General features: G+C 43.2%; 1 protein-coding gene across 1 annotated transcript; it reads left to right on the forward strand.

The window, feature by feature from the left end:
* The first annotated feature begins 1,927 nt into the window (after positions 1 to 1,927).
* Positions 1,928 to 16,934, forward strand: C3H3orf49 (chromosome 3 C3orf49 homolog). The gene is made up of 5 exons (XM_051139875.1): positions 1,928 to 2,073; positions 4,923 to 5,245; positions 12,912 to 13,036; positions 16,202 to 16,315; positions 16,712 to 16,934. The coding sequence occupies exons 1-5, from the start codon at positions 1,949 to 1,951 to the stop codon at positions 16,907 to 16,909; spliced, it is 885 nt and encodes a 294-aa protein (XP_050995832.1). The 5' UTR covers positions 1,928 to 1,948; the 3' UTR covers positions 16,910 to 16,934.
* Positions 16,935 to 17,187: the final 253 nt, after the last annotated feature.

Below are 17,187 nucleotides of genomic sequence, written 5' to 3' on the forward strand. Positions count from 1 at the left end.
TGTTAGACTAGGCCATTATGATGTCCTATCTCAAATGTACTGAGTTGAAAGGTGCATTTAAATAAGACGTCCAACTAAATGCTATGCACATTGGTGATATGAGTTACTGATGGATACAAAGAAGGAAAGAGAGTTATAGGCTCAATTTTCTTATCCAATATATTTTATTAACAACTTATTAACCGAGTGTACATCGCTTATAACCCTACTAACCAAAGCAATAGGAAAAGAGGATTAAGGAACACTATAACAAAACCATAAGGATTATCAGTTCTGAATAATGATTCTCCTGGCGTAATCAGCATGATTTCTTCTGCTGGAACCTGGAGTAACCAGAACCCGGAACCTCAGCAGGAGCCAGAGCCCCAAAGCCTTCCCTCGAGTGGTTCTCTCTAGGAGCGTCTTGAAGGAGCGATGAACAGCCAAAACTATCCGAAGTCTCCAAAAGCCCCGCCTCCAATTCTGGGCTCATTTATATATCTCCTCCCAGAATCTGGTCACAGGATTTTTTCAGCTGGCAACAATCAAGCTCCTGCATGAGGTGGTTGGTCTTCTAGTGGATTAACCTCACCTGTTCTCTCACAAAACCGTTCTGATCCCACACTTGGGATCCTAAAAAACAGGTTTATCTCTCCTTCAGAGAGTAATCTATATAGGTTTCTTCAGCGTTCCAGAGGAGGCTTCATTTTTTGCATATATATTTTATATATATATTATATATATCAGTCTAAAATTTTATGTATTTATTATGTATATAGTGCTCTGCTTGGTTGTACCCCTGCAGGCAAGAAGAGGGCATCAGATCACATTATATATGGTTGTGACCCACCATGTGGTTGCTGGGAACTGAGCTCAGGATCTCTGGAAGAGCAGTCGGTGCTCTTAGCCGCTGAGCCATCTCTCCAGCCCTATATATACATATTTTTTAATTTGTTCACTTTACATCCCGATTGTAGCCTTCCTCATTGCCTCCCTGTCCCATCCTCCCTTTTTCATACCCCATCCCCATCCCCTAGTCCTCAAAAAGAAGAGCCCTCCTCCCCTAACATCTGACCTCAGCCTATCAAGTCTCTTCTGGATTGCCACATCCTCTTCCTCTGCGGCAAGGGGAAGTGGTCAACGTGTGGAGGCCAGAGTCCATGTCAGAAGTAGTCCCTACTCCCCATATTATGGGACCCAAAAGGAGACTGTGCTGCCTATCGACTACATCTGAGCAGAGGGTCTAGGTCCCCACCATGAGTAAAGGCTTCACCTTTAAGCACCCAGTCCTGTAGAACTCGATAACTCAGGGGGCCAATGAGCGATGAGACTAGCGTATAGCCTAGTGTCTGCTGCCACCTTGTGGTAAAATTCTCACCTAGGTAGGATTTGTTCTTAAGCAGTAAATAAATGCCGAAGTAATGTGCAAATGGTTGAGGTGCTGGATTTTTTAGCCTCGTGCTTTTAAAGGCTTCAACAGGAACTCAAGATTTAATGGAATAGTCGTTTCCGTGACTACTGAGGCAGCCAAGCAGCAGCTGGCCTCCGCGGGCATGCCCCTTGGGCCAGCGTTCACCTGCTTGAAAGATCTAAGAGAAAAGCGCAAACCCTCGAGCCCCTTCCTCCCTTACAGCACACACACGTGGATAGCCAAGTATGATTATCAATTACGATGCGCCTTTTTGTTCTGAGTGTTCCTTCTCTGTGTAGTATTTCACAAGATGCTGTGGAATTTCCCACACTCCTGTCACATGCATCACTGCAAGGCTCTGAAGGAAAACACATCCAGTCGCACAAGTGAAACTAAGGACAGTCCAAAATTTTGCTCCAAACATCCAAAAATTAGACAGTACTCTCAGTCATGGGATGATTTTTTTTTTTAAAGAAGTTTTTTGTTTTTTGTTTTTTGTTTTTTTAGCTCAAGAGCTAAAGACATTCAAAACGGCAGTCACAGCTGAAACTGACAGCAATGGAGCAAGCTCAGCTGTGTGGCTCTGAGCCCCTAAAGCTTGCCTTTGGGAAGATTGGCCAGTACCAAAGAATTCAGCAACCCAAAAGGAAAAGCGGCTCATTCCGAGGGAAGGGGATAGACGGGTATGTAACAAAGACAAATTTCCTTTCCCTTGGTACCTCCGGGGCTTTTCATTAAACAAGATTCATTGTGATGACTAGAGAAGGTGGTGTGACCTTTTAAACATTATAATTTTAGAATCTAGGCTGTCCGTGTTCCAAGGAAGAGGGGTACTGCGTCAGGCAGGGATGCAGAATGCTGTCAAAGTCCTGTTTTGCAGTTATTAAAACCTCAACTGTAACAGGGCAAAGGCTTTTCTTTCCACCTGAATTTGAGTTTTACTGTGTCATATGAGATTAATGTCAGTATTAAGTACATACTTTTTGCCAGTTTCAATATTTTAGTCTTCTCACAGCCCATACCAATAAATACGCAATTTTGAAGATGTATTAATGCTAAAATAACTTCTGCTGCTGAACTGTGTCCTAATTCTGTTTCATCATTGAACACTCTTCAATGAAACATCAAAACAGCCTTAGACCTGGTATTTCTTGCCAAAGGCAACACCATAAAGAGAGGCATATGCTACTGGGAACATGCCATGTTTTAATTTTGAAATTCAGTTTGGCAATTTGGTCTCTAATGTATCTGGGCATTTTTTTCATAGTAGACCCATGAGCCACAGCTCAGAGAAATGCAAACGAAGTGTTTGTCTGAGATGCTGGGGTGTCCCAGATCAAACTTCTAAACGTGGATATGTATCAGGTGAAATATTGCAGAGATGTTCACTTCCACTAAGAAATCAGTGTTTGGGGCTGGAGATATGGCTCAGTGGTTAAGAGCACTGTCTGCTCTTCCAAAGGACCCGTGTTCAATTCCCAGCCACCATATGGCAGCTCACAACTGTCTGTAACTCCAGTTCCAATGCCTCTGATACCCCCACGCTAAAATAAAATTAAATAAATTATTTTTTTAAAAAAAGAAATCAGTGTTTAAGGAAGAAATGATGTGAGCAAATAAATTCATTCCTAACAAGCAAGAACCAAACCAAGGAACCAAAATAAAACAAAATAATTTTTTTTTTAAAAAGGAGAGTTCCTTTCTGTGACAGACATGACAGGAGTTCCCAAGTCCTGGAGCAAGTGAGTTTCTCTAATGTGGTATAAACCAGTGCTGGGTCGGGGAAAGAAGACACAACGTGGTTTGTCTGTTGCTTCCGAGGCTCATTCTCTCTGTAACAGCTCAGGCTGGCTTTGTGCTCAGTCCTCTTGCATTAGTCTCCCGAGTGCTGAGGTTATAGCTTTGTGCCACCACTGCCTGCTTAAAGCAAACTGAGCAGTTGCATGGATGGCATTCAGGATCCATGGCCATTCTGAAATGTATTTCTAGTTTGTGTGAGAGTGGCTATGTACATATTTGTGACCATGTGAGTTATTAAAACATTCAAGCTCCTAAGAGTCTTGGAGGGTTCACAGAAGGTTGATACCAGCTGACAAGTCATCTTTGGGCAAGTAAGGAAATGGAACATTTTCTTCAGGATACTTTATTGCCACCTACAAGAAATGTATTACAACAGCTATGCACAGCCATTAGGATTTGGTGTGAATGGTGACCCCAGAAGCTGCTAATGTACATCTGAGGCCTTGCTCCCAGAAGGAAGGAGGCTAACCCATGAGGCTGCCTTCTTTTCACCCTGAGAATGTGTGTCCTCACTTGATCCTCAGGCTAACAAACTCTGACAAATGTTGAGGGCTTATTAGGATCCAGGTATATAAATTATTTCCTTTTATTCTCAGATTTCTAGTAAGAGTATGCCCATTTTCAGATGAGAAAACTGAATCTTGTAAAAATTAAATAACATGTGCAAGGTTGTGCAGTCAGCAGGTGTTGTTCTGAGTGAGACCAATGGCATCAAACCCCGGTGACCACATACCCACTAGTATCTCTTGCTGGCATGATTTTCTCTGAGGCTGATGGAGCACTGTCTGGCTGGAGGATAATAACACACTATGGGGGCCCCTGAGGTACAGTAGGTAGTATGTGAAGAACATCTCAGTGGTCATGAATTTATTTTAAGCCAAGTTAGAGTCATGCGTGACGTGCACCATGACAAACATAGTATCATGCACGCAGCATAGCAAAGTAATCACGTCATGCTACAGCTGCGATTTCACGCTTGGGGAAGGAAGATGTATGATCACACAAAAGCTATCATTTATAGTTTTGTTCATAATAGCAGCCAAATGGAAACAATTAGAATGTTCTTCGATGAGTGGATGGTTAAACACGGCACAGTAAATCCATATTGTGGTATATCACTCAGCAATGAAAACAAAAAGAAAAGAAAAGAAAAAAGAAAGGAAACGTTGACCCCAGAGAATTATATTAACAAAGCACATACACCCCAAGGCTGAGGGTAAGGATTGCTAATACAGCATTTGTCTAGTATTCCACGGCCTGGAGCCCATCCCCCTGTCCCACAAAAAGAAAACAAAAAACAGAAACAAACAAATGTTAGAGGCTTGAAATGCCATACACTGCATTGACCCATTTTGATGACATTCTTGAAGGACTAGTAAGCAGGCAACTGGAGAACATGTGAGCGTGTGTTCATGTGGGTGTGCAGGTGCCTGCTAGCTAGTATGGAGGCCAGAGGGGGACATACTTGTCTTCCCCTATTGCTTTCTGCTGTATTCCCTTGAAGCAAGGTCTCTCATATCCCGGGACTTGCTGTTGTTCTGCTAGTCGGCCCTGCTGGCCTTCCTGTGTCCTTTCCCCCACCAAACATTTTATGCATGTTCTAGGAATCTGAATTTAGGTCCCCATGTTTGCACAGCAAATACTTTACTGACTGAGCCACGTCTCTGGCCAATTTTTTTTTTTACATCCTTAATGAATTTTTGTTTGTTTGTTTGTTTGCTTGCTTGCTTAGATGGCATAGAGCTGTGTCTACCAATTCAGCTAGGCAAAATGTGTTGGTCCCCAAAGAGGAACCAGTGAATGAAAGTGCCTTGGGGTTTCATAAAAATCAAAACAACCAGAAAAGAAACCTGATGAAGAGAATGAGGAGTGTTCTTGGGAAAATGCTGTCCTGCAAGGGCGGAAGCCAGCCAGCCAGTGGTGGCACCGAGAGCTCCGTGGAGCAGAAGGAAGCTGCCCTCGACAACGCACAGGGCCTACTGCCCAGATTCGTCAAGGAGCTTCCGTCTCCCAGGTTATTCACCAAGCCAAGGATGAGAAAGCTCTCACAGAATGGTAACCAATGGCAACTTAGCCTAAGTATCCAAGAGAATCAGTAAAATGAGGATGGGCTGCAGTGTGGATGTTGAATGTCCCCAAGAGCCATATATTGGCTTGTCCTAGTGGGTGTTATTGTCAGGAAGGAGTGGGGTTGATGGGGATTTCCATAGTGACTGGAGACATGCCCTACAGGGGAACATGGCACCAAACCAACCCCACTCATTAGTCACCCTCTTTTAGTTCTGGGTCATAATGTGCAGCTTTGCCCCGTTTCTCACTACCTACCATTGTTGTTTGTCACCCCAAAAGAGGCCTAAAAGCACTGGATCTGTTGGATCATGGCTGGAAAAGCTTTGACCTGAATCCAAAGAACTGTTTCTCTACCTAGGCTAATTACTTTGTTATGGTGACAAAGAGTTAACTTTCTCCTCGGAGTATGGCAGGCTGAAGAGCTTGTCTGAAATGCAGAATCACTGGCTCCACCTGCGTCTACTGCGTAAGAATCTATACTTATCCCGGCATTCAGGAGGCAGAGGCAGGTGGATCGTTGTGAGTTCAAGGCCAGCCTTTTCTACAAAGCGAGTACAGGACAGCCAAGGCTACACAGAGAAACCCTGTCTTAAAAAAAAAAAAAGCCCCAAAAAACAAAAAACAAAACAAAAAAAAGCAACAAAAATCTATACTTTACCAGGATCCACATCAGTTGGTATATATATATATATGTATATATCTCTCCACATCAGTTGATACACACACACACACACACACATATATAATTTGACATATATATATACAGTTTGAGAAAAATAGATGATATTGTCTTTAAGGTTCCTGAGTCTGGTTAATAAGTTGTCTACTCACTCTAAACTCACTTTTGTTGTATGTTTGTTTGTTTGCTTTTTCAGACAGTATTTCTCTGTGTGTCCCTGGCTGTGCTGGAACTAGTTCTATAGACCAGGCTGGCCTTGATCCCACAGAGATCTGTCTGGCTCTGCCTCAAAAAATGCTGGGATTAAAGGCATGTGCCACCACCTCTCAGCTCCTAAACTCACTTAATTTAAACGTCTGTGCACACAGATGCATAAATGGATTTTTGTGTCACTTCTAGGGACGTGAGCACAGCTGCCCTAGTCCCAGCAGCAGCGGTTGCACAGAGAATGGGAGAATGGTGTTTATAACTGTCAAGACACAAAGCAGGCTTGATTTTCATTTCTACAAGTTTTAACTTTATGTGTACGAGTGTTTTGTTTTGCCTGCATATATGTTTGTGTTCCACATGCTTGCTTGGTGCTCCACAGAGGCCAGACAAGGGCATTAGATCCCCTGGGATTTACAGATAGTTGTGAGCTACCCAGGTCCTCTGAAAGGTAGCCAGCCAGTGCCCTTAACCACTGAGACATCACTCTAGCCCCATCATTTGTATAATCTTAAAAACGTATTTATTTCTTTTTATTATTTGACAACTTCATGAATGAACATAATGGTTTTGGGTGATTTTTTTTTTTTTTTTTTACCCCCACTATCTTATTTCACTCTCCAGCTCCACTTCCCACAAGCTGGGCATGGAAAGTGGATCTTTGTGAGTTCAAGGCAAACCTGATCTACATCTTGAATCCAGCCAGGGCTATTACACAGAGAAACCCTGCTTCAAAAAACCAATCTATCAGGATGTAGCCTAAACATTATCACCCTGTCCTTTTTTGCAGCTGGAAGGCAATTGTTTTTCTCTACTGAACTTCACAATATTAAACGCTACTTAATAAAAAGAACTACTGTTGGGCAGTGGAGGCTCATGCCTTTAATCCCAGCATTTGGGAGGCAGCAACAGGTAGAACTCTGTGAGTTCAAGGCCAGCCTGGGCTACAGGTCAAATTCCAGGAGAGTCAAGGATACACAGAGGAACCTGGTCTCAAAAATAGAACAGAACACAACAAAACAAAACCAAAATAAACAAAAAGCCACAAAACCAACCAACCAAACACACTGTTAACTGCCTGATATGTGCCTCTCACAGAATCATCTGTCAAGTAGTCAGTGGAACAGTCATGGTCTCTGCTCTCATGTAGCCTCTGTGTCTTTTCCCCCAGGGCTGTGGGGATTGTCCTCACACTCACGCAGCAAGCACCCTGCGGACAGCTGTCTTCCTAGTCCTTCATTTATCTTTCTGAAATATTTGTTTTAGTGATAATTGTGATATCAGTTTTCAACTGAAACCAATTTCATTTTGCCTAGCAAGAATAACAGATCTGTGTGTGTGTGTGTGTGTGTGTGTGTGTGTGGTGTGGTGTGTATGTGTGTGTTTAGCTTACGATGAAATGGGTTTCACTGTGGCATTTACACACACAGACACACACACACATACACACACACACACACACACACAGACACACACCCTTTGTTTTTAGTTACGTCTTCACTACCTTCTGACTTCTAACTTGTTACTTTGCTGCTAATGCTTCCCCTTCGTAGACACAGCATGTAAGTCCCGCTGCACTCTTTTGTCCCTGCTTCCTCCTCCCAGTAGACATCTTCCTCCCATCTTCATTCTTCTTCCATGGTGTGTGTGTGTGTGTGTGTGTGTGTGTGTGTGTGTATGTGCGCGCGCACGCACGTGTACATGCATGCATACGTGGATCTCTGTACTTCCTCTCATATTTTACAAATGAAGGAAATTGAGTATTATTTGTCTTTCCAAAGCCGGCTGATTTCACTTAGCATTATGATTTCCAGTTTCATTCATTTTCCTGTGAATATCCCGTTCTCACCCTTTCTTGTGACTGAATAAGACCTCAGTGTGTTAGGCACCCTCTTTTCCTTATATGTTGATCTGTTGGCGACATCTGATTCCATCTCTTGCCTATTATGAATACTGCAGCAATGAACACGGACGTGTAAGCATCTCTGTGGAAAGTGCCCAGGTATGATATTGCTGGAGCATAGTATGGTTCTGTGGCTAGTTTCTGGAGGAGTCTTCATCCTCATTTCTAGAATGTTTGAAACAGTTTGCATCCCACCAACTGTGTCTACTGTTCCTCTTTTTCTATGGCTTCCCTATCATTTAGCCTTTTTATTTGCCATTTCTGATCTAAGGGAGATGAAATGTACATTTCCCTAATGGCTAAGGATGTTCAATACTTTTTCCAATATTTATTGGACATTCTTTTCTTTCATTTCTTTTTTCTCTTTTCTTTTCTTTTTCTTTCTTTCTTTTTTTCTGGCCTTGAACTCACTGAGGTTCTTTTGTCTCTGCCTACTGAGTACCAGGGTTAAAGGCATATACCACCATGTCCAGCACTGGACATTTCCTTGCTTTTGAGAACTACTTATTCCACTGTTTAGTCCTCTTGTTGATTGAATGATTTCCTTTATTAATGTTTAATTTTGGAGGCCACCCCCCACCCCGTCTCACTATATAGCCAAGGCTGGCCTGAAACTAACTCTGTCCAACAGCCTAGCTCTAACATCACACAGACCCACCTGCCTCAGGCTGCCAAGTGCAAGGACTAAAGGCACAAGCCACCTTTCCTATAATGGCTGAAGTTCTTTATAGAGTTTATTTTAATATAATATTAATCTCTGATGTGTAGCTGTAAATATTATTTCCCATTCTGTGGACCATCTCTTCATCCTTCTGATTGGTGGGACTGCCTTGCTAGGCAACAGGGGAAGAGGACACACTCAGTCCTGATGCAACTTGATGAGCTGGGGTGGATGGAAAGGGGAGCTCCCTTTTTCTGATGAATAGAGGAGAGAGGATGGGGAGCGAGAGAGAAGGTGAGGAGGGATGGGGCTACGACCAGGATATAAAGCAAAATGTAAAAAATTAGCATCAGGGCTGGGCACTCATCTGGGAGGCAGAGGCAAGCAGATCTCTGTGAGTTCAAGGCCAGCCTGGTCTACAAATTGAGTCCAGGATAACCAAAGGTGACACAGAGAAACCCTGTCTCAAAACAAAAGAAAGCAAAAACAAAATTAGCATCCGCCTATTTTAAAGATACAGAGTTGTGCACCGCAGGTTCCATTGTCTAAGGATACATTCGCTGCCCACTGACTTCTTAGAGTCAACAGAAAGGAGGAGCAGAGGAATACTGAGGAAAGAGCCAGGTGCAGAAGTTTGATGAAGCTACGTGGCCGTCTCCGCACAGCCAATCATCTACAGAGAGTGCTACTTAGTGATTATACCACTCAAGTTGAGAATGTTACTCAAAGCGTTATCAAGTCCGATGTTTTTTTATAAAGATATGAATCAAAACGTGAAGTTTCTCTTTTTCTTTTTTTTTGGTTTTTGAGACAGGGTTTCTCTGTGTAGCCTTGACTGTCCTGGACTCGCTCCATAAACCATGCTGTCCTCGAACTCACAGCGATCTGCCTGCCTCTGTCTCCCGAGAGCTGGGATTAAAGGCATGCGCCACCACCGCCCGGCCAAAATGTGAAGTTTCAAAATGACTTTCTGTCATGAAATTGTCAGATTTGGAAAGCCGCGTTCTGGTTCTCAGCATCAGTTCTGCTTCTTGCCTGGTAGCCAGTGTGCTCTCATCCTTGCTAGTCATCAGCCAGGTGAGAGCGGTGCTTAAGCCCAGTGTAGTGTTTAGTTAGAAGCAGGTGTTTTAGTTTGAGGTGAAGCACATACTCTCTTGCTTTGTTTTGTTGATGCTTTCATCCCTCTACTAAGCAAGTTTCCATTGTGTTCCCATTAATTTTAATTAAACCTTTTAATTTCATGCAAGCTCATTGGTCAATTTTTGTGATTTTCTCCCACACTAATGGAGTTGTTCTCAGGAAGACCTTCCCTATGGCAACAGCTTGAAGTGTTTTGCACGTTTTCTGCAGCAGTTGAGAGTTTGGGATCTTACATAATCTGTTGTGTATGGCGAGAGCTACAGATTTGGTTCCACTGTTTTGAAGGTAGATATCCATTTTGTTGAAGAGCTGTGTTGGTTTTGGGTGGATGTTCTTGACTCTTCTAGTAGGTATTTGGCTATAGCTGTGTGGGTAACTTCTGTTCTTCTGTGTGTATGTGACTGCTCTTGTGCCATACAGTGCTGTACTGTTTTGTCAGTATGGATCTATATAGTATAGGTTGAGATAAGGTATTAGTATAACTTCAGCTTTCTCTTTCTGCTTAACAATGCTATTTGGGGTTGTTTGTATTTCTATATGAATGTTTGGATAGTCTTGTCCTGTCTGTGAAGAATGCTGTCAGAATTTTAGGAGTTGTGTTGAATCTGTAGACTATTTTCAGTAATAGGGACATTTTCAAAATACTAATTCTAAAAATTCATAAGCCTGTTTGATGGCTGTTCTTGGTTGTCAACTGGACAACCTCTGGAATTAACTAACACCCAAGCGGCTGGTTTTACCTGTGAGAAAGATTTTTATAATTTAAATCATTTCAAATGGAAAGATCCCTTTTAGTATGCCTTTACTCCCAGCACTTGGGAGGCAGAGGCAGGCAGATCTATGTGAGTTCTAGGCCAGCTTGGTATACAAAGGGAGTCCAGAACAGCCAAGAAACCCTGGAGTGTTTTTTGTTTGTTTGGTTTGGTTTTTGTTTTTGTTTTTTTAAGATGGTTTCTCAACACTGCCCTTAGAGTTATGTAGGATGATAAAACAGAATTCTTTTTAACTGCTTACTTGTTGATAAAATTACAATTATGAAGTCTCAGCAAAATCTATAATGTTTAGATGCTTTGTGAGGACTGTAGGGCCTATCATAAGGAGGGCTGCCCATCTCCTTTCAGCAGGGTTGCCTAGTTTAGCTTTTGAATTAGACTTCTGCTTCCACTCCCCACCTCAATGGGGCATCTGGGCCTGGAACTCATGTTCAGCTTGGCTTAGATTTAAAATATATATATATATCCCCAGCCATTCTCAGAGCACTTTTAAGTTGTTTTGTGAATTTCTTAAATGTTCCTCTCTGTCTTTGGAATACAACATACTTTTTCATTTTCCAGCTCTTTTCCTTCACTGGGTCACATGGAGACAGCTTCTAGTTTGCCATTTTTTAAAAAGATTTATTTATTTATTATGTATACAGTGTTCTGCCTATATATATACTTGTGTGACAGAAAAGGGCAACAGATCTCACTAGTGATGGTTATGAGCCACCATGTGGTTGCTGGGAATTGAACTCAGGACCTTTAGAAGAACAGCTAGTGCTCTTAACCTCTGAGCCATCTCTCCAGGCCCTACTTGGCCATTTAAAGAGTCTGTAGTATCATTTATTTCATGAACTTTTAATATTTGTATTTTTTATCTTATGCAAATGGATGCCTTGCCTGCATATGTCAGTACACTGCATGTGTGTACCTGGTACCTGCAGAGGCCAGAAGAGGGTATCAGATCCCCTGGAAGTGAAGTTGTAAGCTTCCACACAGATTCTGGGAATTGAACCCATGTCATCTGGAAGAAGAGCCAGTGTTTCTAACAACTGAGCCCCCTCCCCCCAGGCCCCTATTCATTACAGAAGTAGAAAGATGGTTCAGTAGTTTATGAATATATACTGTTTTTCAGACTTGAGTTCAGCATGAAACAGCCTGTAATTGCAGGCCCAGAGGAAGTGATGTCCTCTCTGTCCTCTACGGGCCCCGGCACTCATGTGCACATATTCATACCACCCCCCCCCCCACATACATAATTAAATCTTTTAGAAATGCATTACGTGTGTGTGTGTGTGTGTGTGTGTGTGTGTGTGTGTGTGTGTGTGTGGTCATGTGGAGATCAGAGGACAACTTATTGAAGTTGGTTCTCTTTCTACAATGTGGGGCCTGAGGATTGAACTCATGTCTGCTGGCAAGTGCCTTTTCTTACCATCTCACTTGTCCTCTGGTAGCATTTTAAATTTGCCATTATGTCTAGTGAGTTGAGATTGAATTGATATAAGAAAATAATCAATAATGCTCCTACTTTGAGATGGAGAGCTGGCTCGGTAGCTGACAGCACTTGCCTCTTTGCAGAAGACCCAGGGGCAGCTCTTAGCACGCACATGGAGGCTCACAACAGTCTGTATCCAGTTCCAAGGCAACTGATGCCCTGTTTGGGTCTCAGCAAACGCTACCCACTCAGTGCACTCTCACACATACAACAAACAAATGCTTTTTACTTTTTAAAGGAAAGGCTGCTAGATAAGGGAGATCCATTTTGATGGTGTGTGAGTGACGGAGTCTTGGTTGCATTTCGGGAGAACAAATGCAAAGTTTGTTTCATTACTTTGATTTAACCCTCGTAGTTGAAGGTTCCTTTTCCTAATTCCATCATGGCCAAAGTGAAAGCCAGGGAGGACAAAGTTAAGTGTCCAAAACGGTTATCACCATCCCAAGACTCTGGCCACAAGGGACAACTATGTGCAGAAGAAATCCTAACACCAGAAAAGCAAATCTGCCTTTTAGTTTCAATCCCAAGAAAGGAAGGTTTCCAAGGCAGAATAGCAGCATATAACGTCATCTTTCCAGAATTATTTTGCCAAGGAAGATTGTGGTTTTTGGAGACAGGGTTTCTCTGTGTAGCCTTGGCTGTCCCAGACTCGCTCTGTAGACTAGGCTGGCCTCGAACTCACAGGGATCTGCCTGCCTCTGCCCCCCTCCGCCCCCAGCGCTGGGATTAAAGGCGTGTGCCACCACAGCCCGGGTAGAAGACTATGTTTACAACTGTGATCCTCATATATTCCTTCCTCCTCCTCAAGCAACTATACAGCTAGATGTTGTAGAAGCAGAAACAGAAGAGGTAACTGAAGGAGACGGGCTCCTCCGAGCCAAGAGAACTACCAAGCGATTATCTGTGACGTCACTTCCTTCGGGGCTGCAGAAGGTAAAGTGCTAGGGTCAACTTGCCAAAATCAAGTTGCCTTTCACCGTCACTCACCCATGGTCATCCCATGCGCTTGTTGTTTGTGAGCTTCCACTGAGAATTTAAGGCACAATTTGGGTATTTTCCGGATCAGATCTACTTCTGAGCTCAAATTGTTCAGTCCTACTGAAGTCTGGCCTACACTAGAGTCTGGAGCTTTGTGCAGACTGACTGAACTGTTCCAAAGTCTCGGCTACACACTAGGAATGTGGCTGATCCAGATGCTGTGTGGACCGGGGTGCTGCCCGACAGCAGCTTCTGCAAAGGCATCACCGTCCCTCTTATAAAGTGGTTAGTACTCGCACATGCCATTTGAGAGTGAAACGTAGCCAGAGTGAGTAGATACCTGAATTAGTGTTATTTAATTTTAATTAAAATCAAAAGCATGCTGTAATCCCAGCAGTCAGGGAGGCACTGGCAGGCAGATCTCTGTGAGTTCAAGGCCAGCCTGGTCTACAAATTGAGTCCAGGAAAGCCAGGGCTACACAGAGAATCCCTGTCTCAAAAAACAAACAAAAAAAACCCAACCAATCAACCAAACAAACAAACAAACAAACAAACAAAAAAACCAAAACCAAGCAAACAACAAAACAATATCAAAAACGAGTTAATTCAAATGGCTACATTTACAGCATTGTCACAGCTAGATGATTCAGGCATGTCCAACCTGTAGACCACATGCTGAATGCAGCCTAAATAGATAAACATTTAACTTTGTAAACTTAGAGCATTGAGTTTTGTGTGTGATTTTTCTTTCTGTACAAGGAATTTACCAGCGGCACATTGGTGAACACACACATGCATGCCTATGGAAGCCAGAGAACTGCTGCTACTTACTTCAGGAACTGTTGTTCATTTTGCTCTGAGATTCCCAGGCCAGCAGGCCTAGGTCTCCTGCCTGTGTGTTTCCACAGTGCTGGCTATCAGAGTGTACCGCAAAGCCTGATTTTTGTTGTTGTTGTTTTGTTTTGTTTTTTTAAAAACCTGAGCTCTCAGGATTGAGTTGAGGGCCTCAAACATGCAGAGCAAGCACTCCACCTACCAAACTCTCTCCCCAGGCCCAGGTTATAGATTGATTTGTAGCTTAGTTGCTTGGTTTTAAAGTATAAATCTTTGTAGGTGATACCTCAGTGTAAAAAGATTGGATGGGTCTGAGTCTAAACCAAAGACACCTTTTTAATTTTGTTTATTTTGGTTTTTTGAGACAAGGTTTCTCTGTGTAGCCCTGACTGTCCTAGAACTCAGTGATCTGCCTGCCTTTGCTCCCTGAGTGCTGGAATGAAACCACCTCTGGCCTATTTTAATTACATGTTTATTTTTTGTGAGGGAAGGGCTGTGCAGACCAGCTGGGTATGGAAGCCTGAGAACAGCTTGCCTTAGCTGGCTTCTCTCCTTTCACTACGTTGGTCTTGGGGGTCCTGCCGAATGGCCTCAGGTTTGGTGGTGCCTTTACCCGTAGATCCATCTAGCTGACCTTTACCTCAGGAATGTATAGGACTAAGGTGCTCAGGTTAGGGACCAGCATTTTTTTTTTTTTTTAAATCTTACAGGGTCTCACTATACATTCCCAGCTGGTCCTGAACTCAGTATGTAGACCAGGCTGGTTTCGAACTCGCAGAGACCTGCCTGCTTTTTGCCCCCTGAGTTCTGCAATGGAAAGCGTTTGCCACTGGTCCAGCTTTGTTTTGGTTTTGGTTTTCGTGTGGTTCGGAGGACAGGATCTCATTATGTTGCCCTGGCTGGTTTCAAATTCTCAGCATCCACAATCTCCCTGTCTCAGTCCCAAGTGGCAGACTGTGGCATGGAAATGGTTATAATTCCTTAATCTAGGTGGTAATGCTACCTTATTTTAAGGATAATTTGTGGAAATGAGTGGGAAAGTCAGGTTTCCAATAAAGGCTGAGGGTTCCCATTCATATTCTCTTCCAACTTTTCGTTCACTGTGGTTCTGGGAATTGATTTCAGGCCTCATACATAACAAGCATGTACTCTAGTGGCAAGTCAGGCTCCTCCCCCTCCCCAACCCCACTCTTGAATACTGTGTATTAATTGTACTGTGTGATAGCCACTTGCGGCTATATTACTTTAAATTAGATGGAATGAAATGTATAGTTTCTCAGGCTGGGCGGTAGTGGCGCACACCTTTAATCCCAGCCCCCAGGAGACAGAGGCAGGTAGATATCCGTGAGTTCGAGGCCAGCCTGATCTACACAGCGAGTTCTAGGATAGCCAGGTCAGGTCTACACAAAGGAACTGTTTCCAAAAACCAAAAACTAAAGGGGGGAAAATCCGTTACACTTGCCACTGAAATGCTCAATAACCACTTGCAGCTAGCGTCTTTTTGTACTGAACACCACAGGTAAACATTTCTTTCTTTCTTTCTTTCTTTTCTTCCTTCCTTTCTTTTTTTAAAGATTTATTTATAATTTATACAGTATTCTGCTCAAATGTGCACCTGTACACCAGAAAAGGGCACCAGATCTCATTGTAGATGGCTGTGAGCCACCATGTGGTTGCTGGGAATTGAACTCAGGACCCTTGGATGAACAGCCAGTGATCTTAACCTCTGAGCCATCTCCCCAGCCCAGGTAAACATTTCTACCCTGGCAGAAGGGCAGAGAGTTCCATCAAACAATCCTCTTAGCTATCACTGTCAGGTAAAAGCAGTCTTGAATTTTGCTTTTGGCTAGCCGGGTATTTATTGTGCCATTATACAAGATTATCTTTCCCCCACTGCTCTACAGTATCATGGGTTAATAATTTCACCCTCTATTGGACTGCAATTCCTATAAAAGCAAGACCATGTCCATCAGATCTTTCCTGTAATCCCCTGTAAAACCAGGAATAGCCTACAACACAAAGCAAACTCTTCTTGTCTTTTCCAATGACCTGCTTTTTCCCTGACACTGTCTATCCTTTCAGAGCCCAATAATCTCATCTCTCTGCACCCCACAGAACTCTTCAAAGAGAGCCCTAGGCACCCAGGAGCTACATGGGGTGCGGAGAATGTGAATTTCAACTGTGGTACCTGGCAGACAAGCACTTTGTGAGAGAATGCCCAGGGGTGATGCCAGTGCAGACCCTGACAGGCATTTCTTAATGGGATGTTTTGCATTTTGACAATAGGCACCATATTCATCAAAAAAGAAAGCACGCTTTCCAGCACTTAAAAAGAAGAAACAGAGCATGGAAGACATCCTCCGGAAATCAGAGCTGACAGTAGGAAAGCTTCAGATGCAGGTACTAGGCAAAGACTTTACCTTTCTGTTTCAGAAGCACCAGAGACCAGGGTTAATGTCTTGCCCTGCAAGACAGCTCCAAGCAGGGCCTAATTAACAATTACCATTAAGAAATACTGTCAGTGGGGGGCCTCTGAGAGTGGGTAAGGGACTGCTAAGGGGACCAAGGATGATACCCAGTGCATAATAAAGACTAAACGAATTCCATTAACACAAGGCACATACAGGCTTGAGAAGAAATGAGGTCTTCTTAACCCCTGTGTGGTAAATCTGTTTTCAAGCTCTGTTTGCTATGAGCTGAATTAGAATACTACTTTGGCATGCTTAGGGAAAAAAAAAAAAAATCACCATTTCTTTGCTTTTAGCAGTTTCATTTCTTTGTATCTGTCTATCATAGGTGGATGACCTCATAGAAAGAGTGACTGACAGATCCATGAAGCTGTTGGCTCAAAGGCACGCTGAGCTTCAGCAGTGTGAGTTTCTAGGGGCAGAGATCCTTCAGTCCTCAAAGCAGTTCCAAAGGCTTTCCAAGAGAGCCACAAGTAGGTGTAAGCTGCGGAGGGCATGCCTCTCATGCCCCTGCTGCTGCTGCTGAGCCTGCCGCACACACGGTGACAGACAGCTGCTGAACACACACACACACACACACACACACACACACACACACGCACGCACACGCACACGCACACACGCAAACACATGTGCTGTGTACGCACATATGTACGCATGCTCGCAAAATAAGTAGTTTTAAGCATGATTCCTAAAGAACAAGACAGTAGAGAGGAAGCATTTACTAACCACATTTCTCAAGTGTCAGAGCTGGAGAAAAGCAATGCAGAGGGATCAACCTCATACACCAGTGATTCTTAATAG

This window comes from Acomys russatus, chromosome 3 (assembly GCF_903995435.1).
Source record: "Acomys russatus chromosome 3, mAcoRus1.1, whole genome shotgun sequence".
NCBI lineage: Eukaryota > Metazoa > Chordata > Mammalia > Rodentia > Muridae > Acomys > Acomys russatus.